The sequence below is a fragment of the Rhinoderma darwinii genome, chromosome 13 (genome assembly GCF_050947455.1).
Source record: "Rhinoderma darwinii isolate aRhiDar2 chromosome 13, aRhiDar2.hap1, whole genome shotgun sequence".
Taxonomy (NCBI): domain Eukaryota; kingdom Metazoa; phylum Chordata; class Amphibia; order Anura; family Rhinodermatidae; genus Rhinoderma; species Rhinoderma darwinii.
In genome coordinates, this window is record NC_134699.1 from 33,396,286 (window position 1) to 33,423,258 (window position 26,973).

At 41.1% G+C, this 26,973-nt stretch overlaps 1 protein-coding gene across 4 annotated transcripts in view; it reads right to left on the bottom strand.

Annotated features, from left to right (window-relative positions):
* CHD6 (chromodomain helicase DNA binding protein 6) overlaps positions 1 to 26,973 on the bottom strand; it is a 68,683-nt gene that overhangs the window by 27,124 nt on the left and 14,586 nt on the right. For 3 of the 4 annotated variants that reach the window (XM_075845622.1, XM_075845619.1, XM_075845620.1), the window contains exons 2-10: positions 16,260 to 16,309; positions 13,569 to 14,050; positions 13,009 to 13,156; positions 11,785 to 11,934; positions 9,889 to 9,954; positions 9,176 to 9,234; positions 6,772 to 6,889; positions 2,306 to 2,392; positions 1,056 to 1,190 (exon numbers count right to left, since the gene is read on the bottom strand). In XM_075845622.1, the coding sequence (XP_075701737.1) occupies positions 1,056 to 1,190; positions 2,306 to 2,392; positions 6,772 to 6,889; positions 9,176 to 9,234; positions 9,889 to 9,954; positions 11,785 to 11,934; positions 13,009 to 13,156; positions 13,569 to 14,050; positions 16,260 to 16,292 (1,278 nt within the window). In that variant the 5' untranslated portion in view covers positions 16,293 to 16,309. The remainder of the gene's footprint in view (positions 1 to 1,055; positions 1,191 to 2,305; positions 2,393 to 6,771; positions 6,890 to 9,175; positions 9,235 to 9,888; positions 9,955 to 11,784; positions 11,935 to 13,008; positions 13,157 to 13,568; positions 14,051 to 16,259; positions 16,310 to 26,973) is intronic. The other variant, XM_075845621.1, reaches the window with a different exon arrangement.

A 26,973-nucleotide genomic window follows, 5' to 3' on the forward strand; every position in this document is an offset into this window, starting at 1 on the left:
TAAACAGTAACTAATCTTTTAAAAAAAAAATGTAAAAAAAATTGACATCTCAGAAGTTTTGATCATTGGGGGGGGGGGGGGATTGACAAAGGAAAGCGGATAAGAAACAAAGCAGCACAGCGCTCAACCAAGCGCTTCCGACGCTTCGTTTTAGCGATCGGTAGGGATCTCAGTGCTTGGACCTAAACCGGTGAAAACTTCTGACATGTCATTATGACATGTCAAAAGTTGTTTGAAGGGTAACTAAACTGTCAAAGAGTAACTATACTTTCATAAAACTTTTGAAAGGTCATCGTGACATGTCAGAAGTTTTGATCGGTGGGGACATTCCGAGGAACACCGAACCGAGCCGAAACATCGGTCACCTGAGCGCTTCCGGTCCATCGTTTTAGTGATCGTGGGGGTCTCAGAGCTCTGACCCCCACGGATCAAAACTTCCAACAGGTCACTATTCCATTTCCAAAGTTTTTTTAAAATTATTGTTACACTTTAATTAAAATTAAGTATTTTTGTACAATGGGTAACTATGAAGAGCCAAACAAACTACAGTCACTTGAAAAGGTTATTCTAATTGTGAAAGGTAGAGTGGCGCAGTAGGCATACAGTTAAGGACTCTCATCAAACTTTCTTTCCCTATGTACCTACTTATCCACCTTATCCTGTCCATTATTACACAGACAAGTCATTGATGTGAATGAGGACTGTCTAATGATTAATTTCCCCTGTGGTGGCGTTGCAGGGAAATTGAACACTTACTGCCAGGTTTCCTAACAGTTTACAACTGATCGCTGCGGAAGGGTTGCAGCCGGCGGACACTTTGTGATCAGCTGATTGACAAGGGACGCGTCTAACAAGTAGGGATTGTCCAAAGGGGAGAATCCCTTTAAGTGTTGATGGAGAGTGGCACTGCAATAAAGCCTTGAGCTCTCCTCATACATTATAAATTATATATAATTTTTTCATCTGAAAAACAGATATGTGGAAAACAAGTATTCTGTCACCACACGATGTAATGGTTTTCATTTCACTGATGTATAAAGCCAGTATTACTATACCGTTACATTGAGGTCAGGCACAACTTGCAGGACTTCAAACTCCTTGACTTTGCCTGGATCAACATCTTCCTCTAGCTCCCAAGTGCTTTCTTCGTAAGACAGTGAACACCATTTCACTAGATAGTGCGTCACATTCTGTGAGGGAGAATACAACTTATAGTATTACGTTACCATGCTATGTTCACTAAAGATCAACATATAAGCCAAGCCGACTAAGTGAGCATTTACAAGAACAATTCCCAACGAATACTTCAGATTTTATTATTTGTTATGTTCGTTCATGAAATAACTTGTCGCTAGGTTGTTCTGTTTCATCATTTTTACATAAGACTGCAGAGAAGCGTTTCCGGTAACTTTTTTGGGGCTTTTTCCCCCATTTAGCTTCCATTCCATCAGGTTACCATTGTTTTAGACGGGCAGAATATTATTCTGCTTCTCTATTCCACCATTTAAAGAAAACAATAGGAAATATGAAGGATCCCTTTAGAGTAGATCTGTAACATTTCCATTTTGATCTGCTAAAACATTATTTGTCAGAAACAAAAGGCTTTGACGTAGGTGTGTGAAGAGAGCCATAGCCATCCACCACATTCCTGCCACCTCTGGCAACTATATACAATTATAAGAATATTAGAAATAAGGAGAGCTTCAAAATGGTTGTAGTATCACATTTCAAAGGAATGACAGACCATGTAATGTATGGGCGTTACAGCACAGCTCATAGTTCTGGCACAAAGAGGGGGTCCGGAACAGAGAAGCACCCTCTAAGATGTCCACAACTTCTAAAAAGGCATATGGACAAGGGTTGTCCTCATAGGAAAACCCCATTAAAAAGTTAGGCGCATATGTTCACTTACTTCAGGTTAAGGCTATGTACACCTTTAAAAATTCAGGATCTACCGGTTATCAATCACATTTAAGTTATGAAGTTAGAGGCGATCAATAACCGCTGGAATCTGAATGTTGAGAGACACGCAGGACCCGCTGACACTGAACCCGTCAGTCCCGCTGATCTGATGGATTCAGGTCTCAGCGCTAGATACAGCTGTTGTGTATCCAGAATACTGAGCAGCTGTATCTGAAAAAGTTCAAATTACTTGTAATAAAAAGAAATTACAAAGTTGCACCAAACACACACCGTTCTATTAAAAAAAAAATATATATGTATATATATTTTTTTTCAAAGGTGTACATAGACTTTAATGTGAGCAGTAGGTATGTTTATCTAATGAGAAAAACTGTAAACTTACTTCTCCTGTGTCAGAGTCTTTTGTATGAGCAACTTCTAAAACCCTGTCCACCTCCACATAGTCTGGATTAAACATATCTTCATCTGGCTGAGGGAGAAAAAGAAAGGATTGGTCAGGCATCACTGCAATATAGGCACTTTCCTGATGAAAAGAGCACATCCCAATACAGAACAGGTCATCCCAATACAGTTATGAAGGTAAGTAAAGAGGAACTTTAGTAAACGTGTTTTCATAAAATGAACAGATCAACATTGTTGGTGGGTTTCTGTTTAATTGAGGAACAGGATGATTTTTACATTGGACACCGGGTCTGACTGGAAGACTTGGATTTGATCCTGTAAAATATCTCCAACAACTGCTGTACACGGGGGCTTTACACAAATTGCCTAATATACCCTGCAAAGGATAACTAAATCAAAAAGGTAAAACGTTTCCTTTAAAAGGGGTTCTGTCCTGCTAGTCAGGGAAGTATGGCAGTACAGCTGAGGAGACGCCTTCACAGCTTGATAAATCCGTTAGGCTTGGTTTACACGTTGATCAAAATGTGTTTTTTGCCATGAACTGTGGCAAAATAATGATGTGTAAACCCAGCCTAAAGCTCTGCATCCTGACAGCAGATATGAACCATTCACATGTCCACTCAGTCTTTATTTTTTTATTTCATTATATTTTCATTGGTTTCTAAGAGAGCACATACTGTGGATGTCACACAGTATAGATCTTCACTACTTTAATCCCATGTTACCTGTCTGCAGGGAAAGTAAGAAGGACTACATTGTCAGATGCTGGAGGGGAAAGGCGACTGATTCTGCTCAGAGCTCCTTCCCCAGCAGCACAGATTAGAAGCAACACCAAGAGGGACATGGAAGCAAAAAAAAAAAAAAGAAAATGTATAATGTATTTTTACATGCTAGAAACATTGAAAATTACTTTAAAAAGGGGTTTTCCAGTCACTAAAAATGTATGGCCTATCCTCAGGATGGGCTATCAATAGCTGATCGGTCGGGGTCCTACTCCCGGGACCCTCGCCGATCACCTGTTTTGAGGGGGTGCAGCGCTCGTATGAGCGCTGCTTCCCCTTCATTTCTTCTTGCTCGATGTGAATCGTCGACACACTTGTAGCGGCGATTCACTGGTTTTGCAGCCTTCTCCCATTAAAGTGAATTGGAGAAGGCTGCAATAGTGAGAATCGCCGCTACATGTGTGTAGACAATTCACAGTGAGCAAGAAGAAATGAAGGGGAAGCAGCGCTCGTACAAGCACTGCACAAAACATTCCTACAGACAACAATTGTACATACATTGCAAAAATAAAAAATAAAAAAAAATGTTATATTAAATTTGAATGATATGACAGCCTTAATGTTCAGCTTATATTCCTAAAGGTAAATTTATACTCCATCATCTCCCAAAAGAACGACTGCTTCCTGAGCAACTAAAATGTCACATGGTGTAATAAATCCTATAGGGAAGAGACCTAGTACACTCATTCCGAAAGACTGTTATACTTGGACCGATCACAAGTTGTGATTCGTCCAATAAGGAGAGCCCACTATACTAATTCACAAAAATACTCCGTGAGAAATGACAGGTGACGCGAGATCACAAAAACAGCCGCAGGCAAATAGATCTTATTTTGAGCCGGAAAACAATGTAACAAATAGATTTTTATCCACCCAAAGAGTGTAAGGAACAGGATGACATACAGGAATGGGGAAGCAATTATATTCTATTTAAATGTGTCTATACCCCCCCTGAGCGATTTCATTCTATTTAAACGTGACTATACCTCTTAAATTGTTTTGACTTTTCATAAACTCTATTTTTGTTATATCAATTTAAGGTTAATTGGAAAAGGGACATCTAAAAATTAGGGCACCATATCCCCAAACCATCACCCTAAATTGGGCAGAGTGCAGCAAAAAGATGCAAAACCATCAGAAGCCATAGATATGCTTATAAATTACATCTACAGGTTAGTCTACACAAAAAACTCCTCGAATATAGCCCCTTCCTCATGAGTACACCGAATCCGTGATACAACGTATTTAAGATAATCTACAGAATTTAAGAAACATTTTAGTCCGAAATCTAAATTCAAACCCTTTGGTTTTAATGTATCTAATTAATTAAAAAACCCTCCCCTTGGCTGATTTTTTGGGTGTAATCTTCTCCTCTCATACTTTATTTTACCAACTCAATGGCATAGAAGTTTAAGCCTTTCGGATTAGTTATGGACCCCCCTCTTATATTACAACACTGCTCCGCAGTCCTCTTTTTTTTTCGTTTTCTGACAATTCTACCTACATATAACAGGTTACATGGACATCTCAATACATAAACCACTCCTTTTGTGTTACATGTTATAAAGTCTTGAACACAGAAGGATTTGCATTTAGCTTGATCAAAGAAGGGATAAAGAATGCTTTTAGTCTTTTGATGTCCTACTTCTTTGCAGGTCAGGCACGGGAAAAAACCTTTATGTGTAATAAGGGGTCGTTCAATAGATTTCAGATGGCTAGAAGTAACCAAATCTTTTATGTTCTCGGCTCGCCAATAGATAACCTGTTGGAGTTCTGGAATCTAGGATCTGATCACCGGATCATGTCATAATTTGTGCCAACTCTTTTTTTATTATGTTTTAAATTTTATGTCCATGTATATTGTAATTAGTGATAAAGGAAATATTTATTTTGTCACCCATAGTGTCAATATTAGTAGAGAATTGTTTGTTCTTAGCTCCCTCATTTGTAACTTCCAACAGTGATTATCAACTAAATTCTCCCGATAGTGACGAGCAAAGAACCGTTGCTTAATTCTATTAGACTGTGTATTGAAATCTTTGTGATTTGTGCAGTTCCTCTTTACACGTTTGAATTGGCGCTTAAGGATATTTTCAATCCATGGCCTGTGATGACAACGAATGAAGTCTATAGAACGGTTACAATCTGTAGGTTTGAAATTATTCACGTGTTGCTAATTTATCATTATTGGTAAAAATCTCTAGGTCTCAAAAAATTAACTTTAGTTCTACTGTATTCTGCAGTGAATACAAGATTATAATGGTTCTGGCTAATGCATCTAATGAATTGCTGTAATAATGAAATCTCTCCAACCCAAACGATAAAAATATCAATATATCTTTTGTAAATTTTAAATGTGACAAATTGATTTTTAATGGAATGGATGAAATTCTCCTCCCAGACGCCAAGGTACAAATTTGCATAACTGGGTGCAAACTTCGCCCCCATAGCAGTACCTGTGGTCTGGAACAAAATATCATCCGCATACCAAAAATAGTTGTGGCAAAGAATAAATTCAATCAGTTGTAGGCTAAAGTTACTCTGCCTTTGGAAACGACTCCTCTCCAAACAGAATTGTCTTTATTGCATCTAACCCCAAATCATGGGGAATACAGGTATACAGAGAGGTGACATCGCAAGTACAAATTATGGGTCAAGCCTCCACCATCTGATCCTTCAAATCATTAATCAAATACCTAATGGTCAGATTAACATATCTTTGTAAAAAATTGTCAATGTATTCAGATATTCTGCTTGTGAGTGAGTCAATGCCTGCAATTATTGGTTGTCCTGGTGGGTTATTTAGATCCTTATCAATTTTTGGAAGGTAGTATATCACCGGTATCTTCGGATGTTTAATATTAGATACTTTTTTTGTATTGAATACAAAGCTTGCATTAGATAAACAACATTACAGCAGGATATACAGTGAAATGGAAAAAATACACACTGATCAATATACATTGCAAGAGTACATCCCAAACATTTGTACCAAGGAAACCGTAGCAGATCAGTATACATAAAATATTTAATACTAAAAAATTCACCACAAGGCCTATCCCACTCATCTATCCTCCAACATCATTTTCCAGGGAGGAACAAACTACTCCCTCCAAATCCAAAGTCAAGGTGGTAGAGATCCATCCGTCCCAAATATTACCAAACTTGAAGGAGCATTTCCGATTACGAAATACTTCTCTTTCAAATGAAATGGTTTCATTAACCAGGGATTTCCATTGTGCCAACGAGGAGGGCCTATCTGACATTCAACTCAGGGCAATAGCTTTTCTAGCCAGGAACAGAGATCCTCTGAGGAAAATTTGCACGTAATGTGACCAGTGTTCTTCATGTAACAGACACACCTCTGGTGTTTTTGGCACGGACTGTGAAGATGCTAGTTAGAACGGTAATAACATCTTCCCAGAGGGAACTAATATACGTACACTCCCAGATAAGATGCATGAAATTTGCCTCAGGAGTGCGACATCCGCGACATTCTGAGTATGGTAAACGGCCCATTCGATGTAGTCTAATAGGGGCTTAGTATATATTTATCTGTGTATTTTTGCAAAGGGTTCTTTGGGACTACACTTAAACTTAGACAGCTCCGACCTTTTGTTGAAAAAGTGTGCGTAACACAATCTGTATTTATCTGTATACTAACCTCAGTGAAAATAAGCTTCATCTGTGCTTGCTTGTTTCGGAACCTCTTGATTTTCTGCTGAATCCTTGGATCTTTCTCAAGATCTTGCAGAGTTGCCCACTTACAGTGGAGATAGGAACTGAGAGAAACAGCAAACCAAGTAGCCATGAGTAAACAAACGTAACAATGGCAAACATAAAGCAAAACCTCTTACACGTTTGGATCTATCTCTAGCTGGTATCATGAAGACTACTGACCTGATCAGACTGAGAACTAGCCCATTGAAGTCTATGGGGAGTTTTTGGGGTGTCAAAGGGTTTTTCCAGTCCACAAAAATTGATGACCTATCCTCAGGATAAGGCCCTATTCACACGACAGGGTTTCCCGACCGTGTGATGGCTGTTTAAAAAACGTCCGTTACACGGCCGCAGTAGGAACAATAGACCCCAAATGCGGCTATTCACACGATCGATTTTAGGACATGCCCTATTTTCGGCTGTTCTCCTGACCCCCATAGAAGTCTATGGGGTCGGGTAATACACGGCCATCATTTGAATGAGTTCCGAGTGACTGCCGTGTCTTCCGTCGCTCGTGCTCTCTCCTCCCCCTCCTCCTCACAGTGTGAAGTGCATGTGAGGAGTAGGAGGAGGGTATTTTTTGGCTCCCTGTAGGAGCGGAATCCCCAATCCCCGCACACAGCTTCGGCAACGCTGTGGCCGGGGATTCCGCTCCAGAAGTCCCTCACTTCACTGTCCATACATGGACAGTGAAGCGTGGGACTTCTCTTGGAGCCGTCCCCTACAGGAAGGTAGGGGGAGGTGACTATGTACAAGGGGGCTGTGTGGCACTACCTACAGGGGGGGACTGTGTGGTACTATCTACAGGGGGGGCTGCGTGGCACTACCTACAGGGGGGGCTGCGTGGCACTACCTACAGGGGGGGGGGCTGTGTGGCACTACCTACAGGGGGGCTGCGTGGCACTACCTACAGGGGGGGCTGCGTGGCACTACCTATAAGGAGGGCTGCGTGGAACTACCTACAGCGGGGCTGTGGCAGTATCTACAGAGGGAAGTGTGTGGCAAAAAATGTACAAATGAAAGTCATTCGATTTTAAAACTGACAGGGAAAAGAACGGATGCAAAACGGGTCAAAATCTTCAGTTAAAAACTGAAACACGGCCCGGAACGGATGCAAAACAACCGGGAAAAACTGTAGATTTTATCAGCCGACATTCGGACCCGGTCGTGTGAATAGAGCCTTAGCCATCAATATCAGATCGGTGGTGGCCCATCTCCACGCAGCCCCGCCGATCAGCTGTTTTGAAGGGGCCGCGATGCTCGTACCATCGTCGCTTCCCCTTCATTTCCTTTACTGCTCACACTGTGAATCGCGGACACACTTGTAGCAGCGGTTCACAGTATTGCAGTATACACTTGAATGGGAGAAGGGTGTAATACTGTGAACCGCCGCTTCCAGTGTGTCCACGATTCACAGTGTGAGCAGTAAAGGAAATGAAGGGGAAGCAGCACTCGTATAAGCACTGTGGCCCCTTTAAAACAGCCGATCGATGGAGGTGCTGCGTGTCTATCCCTGACCAATCAGATATTGAGGTCCTATCCGGAAGATAGGCCATCAGTTTTTGTGGACTGGAAACGCCACAACATCCGTAATGGTCGTATGGTGTCAGCGAACCAGCTTTGGAAAAATTTTCTCCAAAAGCCAGTTTGCACACCATTCATTGTAAGCGCCACCTTGCGCCCAAGCGTGTGAGAAACGCACACGTATTTGGTATCGTTGAAGTCGGTAGAAGTTGCCAAATATGTATTGGGGTGTTTACCCAGTGGAATGCACCAGATGTTAAAAAAAAAAAAAATCACCTAAAATGACACATTCACATTTTTTTCAAATTTATTTTCTATTTTTCCTTCCATATTTTAAAAAAAAGGAAAATCTATTAGTTTTTTTACATAATATGGAAGCACAATATGTTCTGAAAAATAAACAAGACCAAATACATGTAGGTTGGAATAATAATAGAACAACAATTTGCTTTTAAATTGGCACATGGCTAAAACTTAAAAATGGGCCTGGTCAGGAAGGGGGGTAAAGCTCCTGGTCAGGAAGTGGTTAAGGGGCCTGAGCTGCCGTACCACGAGCCACAATGAATTTGTAAACAATGGGGACGCACACCTAGATGGAGTGCCGCGACCCCTCATTCTACTGATAAACGGACAAACAATAAATGTAAATGGTGTGACAGTAGATTACAACAAGCTCTTCCAAACTGTAACCTTTTAGTCTTGGTTTGTGTTTCCCATGTTGCCTTTACTATTAAAATATTACAAATTCTACCTAAATCTATATTAGTAAAAGTTACAACTAGCATTTATTAGATTAGATAGACATAACTTGTGAAAGGACATACAAATTTCTATACTTGACATAGAATTCCTCCACCTCCAATGACATTCCTCCAGCAGTGAACTGAAAAGAAAGGAGTTTGGACAATCATATATTTACATAAAAATGTATTGTACTTTAAGTAGTGAATTAAAATAATTATCAGCTACAAAATTCAGCACTTTGTTTATTGCAACCCTTGGTATGAAGCAACTTCGCCATGTATTCCACGTAAGTATCTGGTCCCCGTGATCCCGTTATCTCATTGACTGGTGCTAAAAGGGCAGCGTGTGGTGTTATACACATGCTTGCCCACAGATATTTAAGAATGCAGCTTATTAACAGAGTCAGTGGTATGGGTAAAGCCACAAACGCCAATACATTTTTACAGATTTATAAAATATATTAGGCTCCGTTTACATGAGCCTCTGTCACAGATTCGGTCGTGTTTGCCAGACAGAATAGTGCAGCATGCAGCGCTATTTTGTCCGACAAAATGATAGAAACCTGACGGAGATTATTAAAGTCAATGGGTTTCGTTGGGCGCCGTTTCCATCATGCGAACAGAAAAGCGAGCACAGATGTGAACAGAGCCTTACAATGTTATTCACTTTTAGACTTCAATGCAGTGAACCAAAAATTCTAAACTTTAATCATTATAATGTATCCAATTGTTGATGAAAATCCCACTCCAAGAAAATTATGTAAAGCTAATACAGTCCCTCTATGGCCACTTACCTCATTCTGAGCTACTCTTGAAGACAGGATCCTTTCAATTATGTTGGCATCATCTTCAGGCGGCTCCTGCATTACAAATAACATGAAAGTAGGAATGATTACTTCTAAACATTATCCATCGTTGTCGAAAGAAACATTTAATCCATTGGCGACATATGGCTTAAATGTACAGTGCTGGGAGCTGTTTCTTACAGAGCTGTGATCGCGGGGCATAACGTTTGTGCCTGAAACATCACTGGCTGGAATCCCATGTTAGGGAATACCCGAGGTATACCCCGACATATCACTGCATTTTACATACGCATGGACTCAAGCATAAAGTTAGCAGTGGTTTAAATCAATAGGTAACAGGTTATCCTGTATCTTTATGCACACAACTATATAAATCAATCTGCTCAGCTCCTCCTGCCCTGCAACAAGCTACCTGCAGATTAGAAGGCATGTTCAACATGACAGGTTAAATTTAAAGGGGTTAAAGAGGCTCTGTCACCACATTATAAATCCCCTATCTTTTACATAATATGATCGGCATGGTAATGTAGATTACAGCAGTGTTTTTTATTTAGAAAAATTATCATTTTTGACGGTTATGACCTACTTTAGCTTTATGCTAATGACTTTCTTAATAGACAACTGGGCATGTTTTACTTTTTGACCAAGTGGGAGTTGTAGAGCAAAGTGTATGACGCTGACCAATCAGCGTCATACACTTCTCTCCATTCATTTACACAGCACATAGTGGTCTTACTAGATCACTATGTGCAGCCACATACACTAACGTTACTGAAGCGTCTTGAGAGTTAATAGACATCACCTCCAGCCAGGACAGGACGGGATGTCTATTCACAATCCCGACACTTCGGTAACGTTTGTCTGTGACTTACAGCACAGCAAGCGTAATCTCGATTAAAGCTGTCATTTACAGCCTACATCCTCAGGTTTTGCACCCCAGAAGTAAAGCCACGGCCAAACTTACGTGGACATCGCCTTGTAAGCCAACACATTAACAGGAAAATAGCTCTCAGCAGACAAACACAGTAGAACTAGTTATACAAAAGAAGTTAGCGACTTCCAATATGGCACAGTCATAGGATACCAACACGTGTTTGTCAAGCTTCTGTCCTACTTTAGCTGACCCAACCAACTGCAAGTGTTGGTACTGTGATGTGAAAATGTCTAGAAGCAACAACTCAGCCAAGAAGTGGTAGGCTACACAACCCACTACTGAGAGCTGAAGCACATATGGCATATTGTCTGCCTGCACTACGAAAACTCCAAAAAACATTATCTGATTGTCTTTGGTGGAAACACACATTACGAAGATCCAAACGGCATCCTGAAGCATAAGACAGTAGTCTTGTAAGGCACACCAAAAACTTGGCAAGTGCCAATAGTGGTACATTCTAAATCTGGAGGAAAAAGGTTCTAAAGGCTGACACCTTAGTGATGGAAACTTAATTCTAAAGCATTCTAGAGCAATGTGGCACATAGCAAATTACATAGAAATGGTTCACAAAGTTGGACGTGGAAAAACTTGACCGGATTGCACACAGCCCTACCACAACCCCACCAAAACATATTTGGGGGTTATTTCGAAGGACAACTGCTAGCCAAGCAATCCAATACTTATTGTCCAACATCAGTGCCTGACCGCTCTAATGTGACTGAATGAGCACTGAAAGGACAACCGGAAACCTGTGGTACATCCTGATACGAGTTCTGAATGAATTAAGGATTTTGAAGGAAAGTGGCAGTACCTTCATACCGAACCAAATAGGTGTCTGGAAACCCAACATTACAGCCAGCAGAAAGACTACATTTGTTGGGTTGACAAGTACCTATTACCATACAGTTTCTGAAATATACACTCCTTTTGGCACAATCTAGTTGCCTCACCTCAGCTTGCCATGCCAGCGTGGATGCAGATAGTGCAGATGCTCTCCCAGCTCCCAACACAGCGATAGTTTCTCCATCGTCATCCACCACTTTAAAATCAAGGTCTTCATTATACTTCCTTCGTTTGACTTGACGACCGGACCTCCGCTTCTATGGAGAAGTGATATTGTTATTTATTTTGAAAACCATAAGAAATCCATTGAGTTACACAGTCAAATAAACAGAAAAGAAATCAAATGGACAAATGCAAGTGTACTGTAGAAATAAGCTGGTTTGCAGTGTTTCCCAATATAGATTTCCAGGGCACAAGTACAAACATATAGAAAAATAGGTTATGTGCTCTAAAGTTACACATTTATCTCATGCAGACAATCCCTTTCTATATGCCCTCTTAGAGCCTATGGACATCATAAAGGGGTTGGGGGGTTTCTGAAGCTGGACATGAAGCTGTTTCTGGAGCCGATCTAACTTCAATCTAAAAAGCAGTTGTCATGATAAAATAAACCCTTTAAGACAAAAAATATTGTTAGGGGCTGTTCACATCTGCGTTGGAGGCTCCATTAGGGGCGCAACGGCCCCCACAGAAGTCAATGGATCAGTTTTTAATTGCTGTTTTACATAAATCATTCCTTGTGACGGCTGTTAAAACTGATCCTGGCCCTCACAACGGCACTCCCCGGGCACAATGCTACCTTAAGCGCTGTGCCTGGGCAAGCTCTTGGCGTCACTGTCCATATATGGACAGTGATGTCAGTGCTTTCAACTATGGAGTTCCCGGCCAGAGAATCGCAAGCCCAGGGATTCCGCTCCTGGAGGAGCCGCTGACCTGACTGTCCATATATGGACATTTACGTCAGGGGCTCACTCTGGAGCGAAATCCCCGGCCAGATTGTCGGCGCCGCTCTGGCCGGTGATACCACTTCTAGAGGGAAAACCAATGGCGCTATCTACAGAATGGGGTTGTGCATTATAGGACTACATCACAGGGGTGGACAGCAGTGCAGCATACGTAGTATTCAAAATAATGTTTACATAATTAAGTCAAATGTTTAGTGCAGATTAGCTGCAATTCTGAACACGGTATGTAAAAACCATGATCATGTTTTTCCGTGCACTTGCACAATGTGTTTTTTTAATAGCGGCAGCTCTATTTGCATTCTTTTAAAAAGACAAAACAGAGTACAGACGCAGATAAACATTAAGAAAACACCAATATGAATGTACCTGACTGTCTAGAGACTCTGTTGACTCCTCTGTGCTCTGAGATCCCGAGTTCAACATGGAAAGCTCACCCTCCAAGCCCTCTACACATAATTCTGCTTTCCTCTTCCCTTTCTTCTTTTTCTCCACTGGAGTTGGTCCCTGTTCTTTGCTGTATTGAAATAAACAAAAATGTTTTTACATTCATCCATTTATTCCAGTAATATTGCCAATGTACAATCCGATGTTCACTGTACAGTCCCAGGCCCGACCTTTTTTATGGCATATGACTCTCTCAGGATAATGCCTCCTGTCTGCTCTGCACAATCAAACTCTACCAAGTTATTCATGTCCAAAAATTTACATTTCCCCATTAAGAGCTAAAGAAGTAACTTTTGGGGGCACATATAAAATCATATATTTGCAAAATAACTTACCGTAATATAGTAATTGTAAAACAATATTATTTATTTTCAATTGCAAACTTTTGAGCTTCTCCCCATTTTTACAAACTCAGACATGGGTTTGTACATACAAGTTTTATAATACCTGTTTGTATCACCTCTTTTGTTTAATAAGCTCACCTTGTTTTCTTAGATTTGGTTTTAGGAACAGTGTCAGAATTTGCTTTCTTCTCTTTCGGGGGTTTTGGCTCCTTCGGCTTCCTAGGCTTTTTAGGCTCCTTGGGGTTCTTGGGTTCTTTGGCCTCTTTGGGCTCCTTCACTTTCTTAGTTTCTTTGACTTTCTCTTTCTTGGGTTCCTTCTTTTTCTTTGGTTTAGTCTCCTTTTCTTGTCCTGCTTCCTTTTTTTTCCGTTTTTTCTTCACACCCGTCCCACCCCCTCCACTGTCCTCAATCCCATTTAGATTGGTCACTGAGCGGAGTTCACAGGTCTCCTGCCCAGGGTACAGTTCATTCTCTGCCAGGAGCCGAGATGGAGTATCCAAAAGTGTTACAGGGTGGAAATCTTCTAGGCTAGATTCAGAAAATGGGGCAAGTACCTGGCGCTCGCAGGATATTGAGGCACTGGACATTGGTGAATAGCTAAGTGCTTTCAGGTTGGGTAGCTGACATTGGAGAGAGAAAAAGAGCAAATTTAAATAATAGAAGGTGCTTAATGCACATGGGACTTTTTATAGAAAACAAAATCTTGTTAAATTCCTGGCATGCATTAATTTTCAAAACTTTACTGTGGCAATTGATTTAAACCTCCCAGCTATATCAAATAACACTCATCACGAACACATACATCAACTCATTGCAACAAAAAGTAAAAAAAAAATGTTTGTCATTCCTCTGAACTTTAAATGGTTTACATCAAGCTTTATGTTAAATATAACCTTTTATTTAATTCGTCATCATCCAAATTAAAATAAAATCCTAAAATCTTTTTTTCACTCCGGCCACTAAGCCTCAAAATAGACTGACACTTCCTGTTCTGTAGAGATCACTTCTCAGCAGTCACCTGTCATTGTAATCCTGCCTGTGATAATGAGATATATAACCTATACATAGATAACACAAAATCCACCACTGACAATAGCGGATGAGACACAGCTCTCCTGCTCCTATCCCTTCCTGCACAATGAACTCTGCACAGATTACAGAGAATGCCTAGAAAACTCTCCCATAGAAGTCAATGTGGTCCCCTCTTATTCACTAGCTATTATGGTTCATGTGGCTGTTGTAAAGCATTTCCCTAAATGCTGTTAAATCTAGCTAAGGCAAGATGGCGGTCCCCATAATCATGTAATAGAATTAAAAAAAAAACTACAATCAAAAAGTAAAAGAGAAAAAAACAAAAAAAAAAACGATGTTGTTGCATTATTTGGTTTTAATTAAAAAAAATAAAAAATAATATATATATATATATATATATATATATATATATATATATTCCCTTTAACATATAATTATACAGGACAACACATAGCTAGGAAATATTGGAATTTCCACATGTTATGATTTAAAGGTACATAGTTAAAAAGGGGCTATCCTATCAAGACAAACCCTGTCCATAATATCTATCCTGGCATATGGTCAGCATAGAGTGGTGACCGCCGCTCAGGACCGCGCTCACTCTGGTGGACTCGGGCCATGGTTGCAGTTTACATTTCCCCTGTAGAGAGTGAAGAGCTCGGCTCTTTTCAGAACACTTCCATAGACTTCAGTAAAGAGGGCAGAGTGCAAGTGTGGCCACCTCTCCATTGCAGTGTATGAGGAGAGCTGCCTCTGTAAATGGGCAAACAAGGTCACAGAACCCCCATTCTACCCATAGGGGAGGATCAGGCATTTATTGCATATTCGCAGATATGCCATAAAGGTACATGATGGGATTACCACTTCCACGTTTATTTACCTAATACTGCTTGTAACGAGAATCCGTTACCTTGGAATCCACCACACAACGACTATTATGGCTGGATAGCTTAAAAAAACCCTGCAAATTCCAAATATGTAATTGTTATATCGGTACACTTGCATTCCCCCACTGTAAGCCGCAACTGGTTAGTGCGCAAAAGCGCTGTACTATATCGTAGAGCTTAGGACTCCAGCGGATGAAAATTTCCCTAGGCAATACCGTCCCATCCTCTTTGATTGATGAACAGTGGAAACCTCGTAAGGACGTTGCCTGGTTATCGGTGTGTGTGGTGGGCTAGTGGGAATTATCTATGAATATTCATCAAGCAGGGTGGAAAATAAAAAAAGAGACTACACTGTATTAGCATACAGCCCGTTTGTGGGCTGACTGCAGGGGAATGCGAGTCAAAATACATATTCAAAATGTGTCTTTCCAGTTATTCAGTTGTTACAGTAGTTTGTGGGGGTTTCATGTGGCGACAGATTTCCTTTAAAGGCAAAACCCTCTTAATTTCATAGTTAAATTAAACGAATTAACCCTGCTATCACTCTGCTCCAACTTCTTATTTGCCAAGATTACAGATTATATAGCAGTATTGTACCAAGTGCCAGACCATTAGAATTAATTTCAATGGGAGCTTCTGTTTCCAGCTAGAGGATTTTTTCAGTTAGCCGGAAAAAGAAGCGTCCTGCCCGATCTTCGAGCGGATTTCGCCCGAACCTCCCATTGAAGTCAATGGAAGGAGGAATCCTCCTGCCGACGGCAGAAATAATTCTGCGGTGTGTTTTGCGGTGGGACCCGCCACGCAAAATCCGTTGTGTGAACTGACCCTTAGAAAGGCATTTTATCGCACTAAAAAAATACAATATATAACATACAACTTATGTGTAAACACAGAAAAGATCATTACAAACCTGTTGCTCTGGTTTCTGTATTTTCATTATCATAAATTAAGGTTTCGCATCTAGAATACAAACAAGATTGATGTTTTAACATTATAATCAACATTGATGATCAATGAAACACGCAGTTACCCCACAAAAATAACGGATTATGTACGGTCATTAATCCTTTTTGTCATGTTTGATCCTTATCGGCTGCAATCAAACAGATTATCTGCATGTAAGGTTACATTCAGAAGAGCGTGTCCGATTTGCGTGCGTAAAAAAATGCAGCGTTTGTCCTACATTTCTTGTCCATGGCGTATTGGCATCAGTGTGCTTTGCGTGTGGCATGTGTTTTTCAAGTCCGTGCAAGCACTTCATTTTTTTTTTTACATTAATTTCTCTGCATTTGATGTCTGAAACACAGACAGCACACAGATGTAGTCCGTGTGCTGTCCGTGGTTTTCACGCACCCATAGAATTCAATGGGGAACTAGGTGCGTGAAAACGCACCAATATAGGACATGCAGTGAGCTTCACGCAACGGACACACGCTGCCTGAAAACTCCTGCATGTCTGAATAGCCCCTTGACATGAATGGGTCCGTGTGCTGTGCGTTATATCAATGCACAGCACGTGGACGACTATTACGCTCGTCTGAATGAGCCCTAAGAACGATTAAGGACCGACATTTAGGAAAAAATAACTGAAACTACCCGCTACAGCCGATAACAATCTCACCTACAGCTATGGCCGAGTTATACAATCTACTAGTTTTGCTTTGGAACAAATTGGACAACAACTATCTTCAGAGAAAAACTGGTTGCATTTTCAATGCACTGAAATCAACATTGTGTCTTTTTTTTCTCTTTGTGTTGTTGTAATATGACCACAGAGAAGAATCACCACAGATCACCAAAAAGAAATGAAATAGGTTAAGAAAGAAATTAGCACGCAGCAGAGAAATCGAAAAATAGAAAGAAGAATGGACCACTGATCTATCCACAAAAATAAAACACACACATATTTAAATAAGTTCTTATTAAAGTTCCTTTAGTGGGGTTTAGAAATGTGAAGAAACAGGAAACAACCTGTACGAACGTATTCCTTTTATCACTGAAGTTACAGAGCACTACTCAGAGGCACTTCTGTATGTATCCCGATGAGAACGCCATCATCCCTGCCTCTCCCTCTAGAAGTGATGTCATTAGATGTTTTTGGCTTATACTACTTCATTTGCAGAGTTTTAGCTGGCCATACACATAAATCGGTCAACAATCTAATTTTTATGGGGGCCTCTTGACTGTTCCCTAACGGCAGATGTTGGGAAAAAGAAGGATCAGGCATATTGAATGACATCATACCCAATCCTTTGTTCCTGGAAAAGCTAAGACGCCGTCAAATCCATTGTCAATGTTCTGTGCCTTTTACATTTCTAAAAGGGTAACCAAACGTTTGACAAACTTCTGACATGTCATAGTGACATGTCAGAAGTTTTGATTGGTGGGTGTTTGAGCACTGAGATCCCCAACAATCGCTAAAACTAAGCGGCAGAAGCTTGCGGAAATCAATGAGTACGAGCTCAATAGAAAGTCTGTGAGCCGTACTCCAATACATCGGCTTTCCGGAAAAAGCCGAACAGACAAGAAGCAGCTGAGCGCTCACATGAGCGCTTCTGCCGCTTCATTTTAGCGATCGGTGGGGTCTCAGTGCTCTGGCCCCCACCAATCAAAACTTCTGACATGTCACTATGACATGTCAGAAGTTTGTCAAACTTTTAGTTACCCTTCAAATTTGACGGACTGCCTTTTAAATGGTTCATAATTTTATCTGCATCTTGCACTACAATTTCAATATAGAACACTAAAAACAAATACAATTATCTGTCAATTATACACCTGCACGGTTGTCTGGCTGATCGATTAGGCCATGTTCACATTTTTAGAATTCTGTCCCGTTTGAAACGTCCACTTGGCGTAAGCGCAAGAAAAACCGCCTGGCGCATCTGCAAAACGTGTCCATAGGCCTCCATTCTCCTGGCAGAGGCCAAAAGAGCTGGTATATGTCCGTATATCATTTTTTCAACTGTATGGTATAGCGTAGTCTGCGGTGCTATAAATGGTAACTACTGTATTATCCATCTCATTCACCAGAAACAGATGGATCAAAACTGGTGCAAAAGAAAAGTGGAGTAGTTGCCCCCGGCAACCAATCAAGTTGCTGGTTTCATTTTTCAAAGGGCCTCTGAAAGTGGAATATGTTTGGTTGCCACGGGCAACTACCACACTTTTCCTTTGCATCAGTATTGCTATATCGCCCGCAAAGGACATGTTTAGTAACTGGACTATGTGAACCATTAAGACGCCTTCAGTTAAATATTCCAAAACGAACTCATATACAAACCTCAGAGATCTCTATGGTCATATTCCTCATCCACAGCGGTGGTCCCGGAGATCAGAGACTATACTCACACCTGCCAATAGGCTGCGTACCAAAAGCCTCACCACTAGATGTTAAATAAATGTGAATTAAATTCATAATTTAATTATTTTTTAAAGATGGTTTTGAAGCGGTTTTCCTTATTTACTTCAATAGTAAGAACTGTGGTTTATCACCAATAAAACCACAACAAAATCTTTTTTTTTTTTTGCAGTATCTGAGCATTGTTTTCTGGCACCCAGTTTTTGTTATTTTTTATTTATTAATAGGTGTAAGCACATTTATACTATTACTCATCGGTTGTGTTTTTTTACATTGGGGCACTGTTCCAAACGTGGGACGCAGGTCAGGGAACCATATTTATCCTTCTTACTAAGGGGTGTTTAAGACATAACGATGAGCTTGTCAAGGCTCTGCGGCAGCTACAGTCAGCGTGTGTGGGTTGTGATCTGGGTAAATGCAACCAGGGAGGCGCGAGGTACAGGGGAAAAAAAAAAAAAGAAAAGATACAGGCGAGTAAATATCAATGAACCGAATCTTATAAGCAGCAAGGAAATACCAGGGATGTTATAAGAAGAGTGGCATAAAGGAAAAGTGCAGTAGTTGCCGATAGCAACCATTGACATTTTTGCTCTAATTTTCCAAAGTACCCCTGGAAAACGAGAGCTGAAATCTGATTGGTTGCTATGGGAAACTACTCTTCTATTATAAGATACGATGACTAACCGAGATAATTGTATCTCAATAAAAGTTAAAGAGTAATGTTAAACGACGCCCCAAATCGTGCACACACACACACATGTATATGTGTATATATATATTGTCCAATCAGCACCAAATTTGGCACATAAGTAAATCTGGCGCTTTCGAAGGTTTTAGACCGACATATTTACAAAAAATTGTAATACAAAAGCAAATATGGCACCGCTGGCTTCCACATCAAGGCTCCGCATCTATATCACATCAGATGACCCGTATTAGCCAATAGAAGCTCGCAGGTTCTTTATTCTTAGCCTCACTGACATACACAGTTTTACATCAGGTTTCCATAACAACTCAGTCATTTCTGTTTTACACCGGGTCCCCATAAGAATTCGGACATCTTTCTTTACTTGCCGTGAACGGACCTATACTACACTGTACCTATACTGGATTTTAGCACCCTCAAACTGAGCCCCTTTCAGACCAGTCATGCCTCCAAAAAAGGAACCGTGCACGTGGACGAAAGACTCCTGCAGCAAAGCAAATGACGGCTGCCCGAGCTGCTGAAACCTCTCAACAAACCCAAGCCCATCTCCAGGCTAACCGCACGCACGCACTAAACAGATAGACCCATGTGAAGCCGTGTAACTCTGCAAGTATATCGATATATCCTATGCGTGTCTCATCTCTACATAGATTGAAATTTTAATGCAGAAATTGTGGTGACGTCAGATGCAACAGAGAGCTGAGACACTACATCTGCCATTTGTTTTACAAAAAGCTCCTTTGCTTTTATTAAGCGCAGTATGTTCCCTATACTTCTCTGCAGTGTTTTAATGATCTCTGTGGCCTAGAATCCAATAAGCAAACTTTAGCTGAGCTAAAGCAGTTGAGTCTCATGAGGAAAGAAGCCATGTGTAGAAGGAGGGGGCGAGAGAGAGAATCTCCGTCCTTCAAACACCATATCCCTTGCTAACAGGTCTGAACATTAATCTCCTCCTGGCACAGTCACTTCGCCAGACAGACGGTTTTCTACTGCAATGTGCTCTGGAACGGCTGCCAGGCTTCTAGAGTGGCAGCGCAGCTTCTTTTATTTACGCTTGAGGATCTCGCGGGATCTTAGGGTAAAAAAACAAAACAAAAAACACAGACGCAATATATATAGCAGGGGACATGTTGTTACTTGCTAGACAAAAAGGATGGGGGCTTGTGCAGCAAACGGAACCTTCTCTGCAATGAATCACTCGGCACAGAACACCTGCTTTTTGCTTCAAGGCCAAGCATCCTAGAATCTGCCCCCATATATCTGTTCCCGACACAGCAAAAGCCTTGCTTCTCTATGTGGAACTGAGTGATGAGGATACCGATGACTGTAGACATCCAAGTGAGGGGACACCTAACAGAATATAGAAGTAAACCCAAAAAATTCTTGCTGCTCAAGAAACAACTTGTTTTTTTTTTTTTTTTAAATTTTACACCCTAACTTACAAATGTGGCGAGGATAATGCAAAATACTGACAATACCATTAATAGTCATTCACTTCTGTGTTGTGTGTCCCCTCACACGTTCAGCCTAAAAGCAGCCTCACTCTCTATAGCAATATACAGCAATTCGTTCTCCTAAGGTTGGATTTACACATTGCGGATTTGTTGCAGATTTTTGAGCCAGAGCCCAGGCCCAGTTCATATGGGGTTCTTTAGTGCTGATTTTGACGCAGAAACCGCATCAGAATCAGTGCAGAAGAACACCCCAAATCTCCCTCTATTGATTTTAATTTGAAGTAAAGCATTTTTTTGCCCGGGTGGTTTTTGTCTGCTCACAGGAACTAAAAAAATTAATAAATAGCACCATGCCCTATCATGTGGCGGTTTCTGCTTCTGAAACTCAATGAAAATCAATGGCAGTCTGAAAAAGACCTCGCTGTTCCTTTGGAGCGGTTTTGGCCAATAAAACGCACATATTTTTTTTCTCCATTTGCAAAATCAAAAAAGAGAATTTCCTAAAAAAAAACAAAAAACGCAGTGCGAACATACTCAAAGTTTTCCCCTTATTTTTCCATTCCTTTCAAAATAATTTCAGACTTTGGCTCAAAAATCTACCTCAAACACACGATAAAATCTACAAACAACTCCCCTGTGAAGCGGCAAGTGGGCTTATATATAATTTGATCAAAATGTTAACAAAGAACCTCATGTTCATAAATTTTTCCTAGCAGCTAAAGATCTAAATATATATTTTAGATGTGCGGTCCAGGTCTAGTCCCTCACTAGTGATATAAACACACAAAATAGCCTGATATATTTGTATTACCCAAATGACTCCCTTTAAATCTCAAGAAGACAAGTGAGTTGTACCAGAATTAACAGTCTGTATTCCGGATGTAAAATCCAGACCCCCAACAATTCTACTGAACTAAACTTACAGGCCCACAGGGATCTATAGTCCAGCCCAGAAGAACCACAGGGATCCGGGTGTAACAGAGAATACAGCCAGTCCGCTTTTGGGTTGAACATGTGATGGGACACACAGAGTATTTGGAGGATAAGGCTTAACAGGTTCCCGACCGCTGGCCGTAAATATACGGCCAGCGGTCAGGGTCTCTAAAGTCCGGCGTATAGTATATATACGGCCGCACTTCAGAGACTGTGCACGCGCGATCGCGTGCACACAGCTCTATGCCCTGGCTGTTGCTAACAGCCATGGGCACTGGGCAGAATGTCAGGGGTCAATCTTTTGGCCCCTGAACATGTGATCGCTGTGACAACCAATCACAGCGATCACATGCATTTCTGCATAGAAAACAGTGTGCACGCGATCGCGTGCACACAGCCCTGTGCCCTCGCTGTTACCAACAGCTCTGGGCACTGGGCAGAGTATCAGGGACCAATCTGATGGTCCCTGAACATGTGGTCGCTGTGACAACCAATCACAGCGATCACATGCATTCCTGCTTATAAAACAGTGTGCACGCGATCGCGTGCACACAGCCCTGTGCCCACGCTGTTACCAACAGCTCTGGGCACTGGGCAGAGTATCAGGGACCAATCTGATGGTCCCTGATCATGTGGTCGCTGTGAAAACCTATCACAGCGACCACATTTGTTTTATTTTGACTTTTCTGGCAGTAAATCTCCTGCCTCTTTTCTTCTCCTCAAACATTGTTTCAGTTTGAGGAGAAGAAGAGACTCGGGAGAATTGCTGCCAGAAGAATACAGTTACACTCTAAAACATTCTCTGTATAGATAGATTTCTATCTATCTATACAATCTATCTATCCATCTATCTTTTTACCTTTCTTTCTTTTATTCTATTAGAATAGGCAGGTAGGGAGTATATAATTATATATATATCCACATATATATAATATATATAGCAATAGCGGTTTATTTTTTTGTTAGCGGTAGTGTAGATATATATAGCAGTTAGTTTGTGTGTTTTATAAAAAAAATAAAAAAAAATAAAAATTTGTTTAGTTAGTGTTAGTGTTAGTTACGTTATGGCGAGGAAGTTGTTTAGCGCCGAGGAGGCATACGCCATGCTGTGGTCTGAGTCGGAGACCGCATCAGAGATGGCGTCCGAGATGGAACCTGTTTTGGGCAGTGACGATGACAGCGTCACTTCAGGTTCATCTTCAGGGGACGTTGTCCCTGATGCAGTCGAAACTGCAGAACATGAAAGCGCAGGGCCAAGTAGCGCTGTAGCACGGGACAGCCTGGTCCCTCCAGTCCAGGCTCTTGTATGGGCACCTGCCCCATCTTTTGGGCCTAGAATCCACGGATTTACGGCCAGTCCTGGCATAACCGTGGACAATACAAATTTTGTCCAAATGGATTACTTCCATTTATTTATAACGGACGACATCCTAAATCAGATTGTCCACGAAACAAATTTATATGCCACGCAATATATAAGGCAGAAACCTTCATCCACCCATGTCAGAGATTGGACGCCCACCAATTTGCAGGAATTAAAAAAATTTTTGGGGCTCACCCTAAATATGGGTATTGTCAAAAAGCCCTCCATTAGGTCTTACTGGTCAACAAGACCCGCCCAAGCCACCCCAGTATATTCTGCAGTAATGCCCAGGTCTCGTTATGAGACAATAATGAGGTTCCTCCACTTCAATGACAACGCACAGGCCCCCCCAAGTACCGATGCAAACCGGGATCGGTTGTTCAAAATAAGACCGCTAATAAATTCCCTGAATAATTTATTTCTGCAACTCTACACCCCTGAGCAGAATGTAAGTGTGGACGAATCCCTCCTCAACTTTCATGGCAGACTTAGCTTTCGCCAATATCTACCTTCCAAAAGGGCAAGATATGGCGTTAAGCTCTACAAATTGTGTGAAAGCGGGTCAGGATATACCACCGCCTTCAGGATTTATGAAGGGCGGGACCGCACAATAAATGTTCCTGGATGCCCCCCTGATCTTTCCACCAGCAGTAAGCTTGTGTGGGAGATAATGCAGCCTCTGCTTCACAAGGGGTACCACCTGTACTGTGATAATTTTTATTCGAGTGTGCCCCTGTTTAGGCATTTGCATGCTGCAAGGACTGGGGCATGTGGTACCATGCGCAAAAACCGAATTGGTTTTCCACAGCAATTAGTGGGGAAGCGCATGGTAAAGGGGGACTCCTGTGCTTATGCATCTGAAGAATTGCTGGCGGTCAAGTTCAGGGATCGCAAAGACGTGTATGTGCTAAGCACGATTCATACCGCAGGAACAGTGGAAGTGAGGGAAAGAGGGGCAACATCGGACAAGCACAAACCAGTGAGCGTGTCCGAATATAACAAGTACATGGGGGGGGTGGATTTAAGCGACCAGGTTTTACAGCCCTATTTAGTAAAACGCAAAACTAAAACCTGGTACAAAAAGGTGGCCATTTATTTGTTACAGGTGGCAATCCACAACTCATTTGTGCTCTATAAAAAAAACAGAGGCAGAGATACATACCTGGATTTCCAGGAAAAAATTATTGAAGGCCTCATTTTTGATGTTCAGGACACCCGAGAATGCCCCCAGTCTGAGGATGTCACGCGACTGACTGAAAGACACTTCATCAGTCGGATTCCCCCAACAGCAACCAGAAGCAACCCTCAGAAAAAGTGCCGCGTCTGCAGAAAAGACGGGCACCGCAAAGATTCCCGATATTTCTGTCCCTTATGTCCCTCACAACCAGGCCTGTGCATTGAGCCATGTTTTAAAAAATACCACACTGTTCTGAATTATTAGATTTTAGTTAATTTGTTGAAAATATATTTGCCCTACATTACGTTTTTATTTTTCCCCTGATTTTACTCCAAGGGTGAGGGAGGGAATGGGTGGGGGGTGGATGTCATGTTTGATGTTTTCTAAAGTTCATCTGCTGGAGAGCTCCATTTGCATTAACCTGCAATTTCTTATTTTAGAAAACCCCAAAAAATAAATTCCCATTATACCCCTAGATGAATATTTTGAGATTTCTGCTTCAAGAGCAGATATTTTGGAAGTGTTATAGAAACTCTGTTGAGTTTTGTAAAACCAGCTTTGAAAAAAAGCGATTTGTGAAATAATCTTCTTCTATCCTCCGCCCTCCTACATCTCTATGTGATAAATAAGGCCACATATTTGGTATCCCCGTGCACGGGAGAAGTGGCAGAATGTGAACGGAGATTAATTTTGACCGTGGTCTATACCGTGTGTGAAAAATGCTGGTATAAACTGACGCATTTGCTAAAAAATTGCTAATTTTATTTTGATCCATCTTATTCAAGAAACTTTCAGAAGAAAACTGGACTGTCTAAAAATATGATAAACCCCTTGAAGGAAACCTTGTGGGGTCTACTTGTGTGAATGAAGTCATTTATGGGGTGTTTCTAATGTTTCAGCAGCATTACGCCCCCCAGAAAACAGTATGCTGCTATAAAATCAAATGCAGAATTCCTGGACCGAAAAGGCCAAAAAGCCTCCTTTTATGCCAAGCCCTGGCACATGCCCGCACAGTGAATAAGGCACACATATTTGGTATCCCCATGCACGGGAGAAGTGGAAGAACGTGAAAGGAGATGAATTTTGGCCGTGGTCTATACCGTGTGTGAAAAATACTAGCCTAAACTGACGCATTTGCTAAAAAAGTGCTGATTTTATTTTGTTCCATCTTATTCAAGAAACTTTCAGAAGAAAACTGGACTTGCTAAAAATATGATAAACCCCTTGAAGGAAACCTTGTGGGGTCTACTTGTGTGAATGAAGTCATTTATGGGGTGTTTCTAATGTTTCAGCAGCATTAGGCCCCCCAGAAAACAGTATGCTGCTATAAAATCAAGTGCAGAATTCCTGGACCGAAAAGGCCAAAAAGCCTCCTTTTATGCCAAGCCCTGGCACATGCCCGCACAGTGAATAAGGCACACATATTTGGTATCCCCATGCACGGGAGAAGTGGAAGAACGTGAAAGGAGATGAATTTTGTCCGTGGACTATACCGTGTGTGAAAAATGCTAGCATAAACCGACGCAATTGTTAAATTCTTGCATTTTTTTCCAATTTTGCCCACTTTAGAGAAAAAAAAAAAAATGATATATACTGACAAATGCCACTAAAACAAAGCCCTATCTGTCCTTTAAAAAGAGTGTAAAATTCAAAGATGAACTTTATTCACCTGCTGAGTTATAGTCATCTAAAGAAGCGCATAGCAAAATTGTGAAATTTGCTCTGGTCATTTAGCTGTAAAACAGCCTAGTCCTTAACCGGTTAAAGAAGTCAAATTAGCAGTGTCTGCTCTTACCAGTACAGTCAGCGGAATACAGATGACATTTAGGGTCAATGCACACGATGCGTATTACATGTGGTTGTGCCGTGCATATTTGTGTGTGGTAATACATTACCAGCATAGTCAATGAGATTCCTGGAAATCTCATGTACACGATGCGGCATTTTTCGGCAAAACCCGACAAATGCCATTGTAGGTCAATGGGGTCCGTCGGGTGCTGGAGGTATCTGTCGTACAACGTATCCGGCAGAGAGTTGTGGTTTCCATTATAAACACAAGCCACAACTCAAGTGTGAACATAGCCTAAGAAGAGTAATTGTCATTTTAAGTCTTCTGCCTTCTGTAAGCGGTGACAACTCATATGGTTGTAACAAAGAAGCCATAGTGCTCAGTAATGTACCTGATTCCCTTTGTAACTACTCCTTCATTCCAGACATCAGTGGTAGTCCCAACTCTCAGGCATCCCAACAATGTTAACTTCTGAAATATTTCAAAAGAATTCTTGAGACGTTTTAACCCCTTGAGGACACAGCTTTTTTTGGCCTCGTGGACACAGCCGATTTTTTCAAATCTGATGTGTTACTTTATTTGATAATAACTTTGGAACACTTAATTTTTCCAAGCGATTCAAAGATTATTTTCCTCGTGATATAATTTGGTCGATACATTCAGGGTCTGTGAAAAACACCAAAATGTAGAGAAAAATTGTAAACATTTGCATTTTTCTAAATTTAAATGTATTTGCTTGTAAGACCGATAGTAATACCACACAAAATAGTCACTAGTTACCATTTCCCATATGTCTACTCTATGTTTGCATCCTTTTTTGAACGTCCTTTTACTTTTCTAG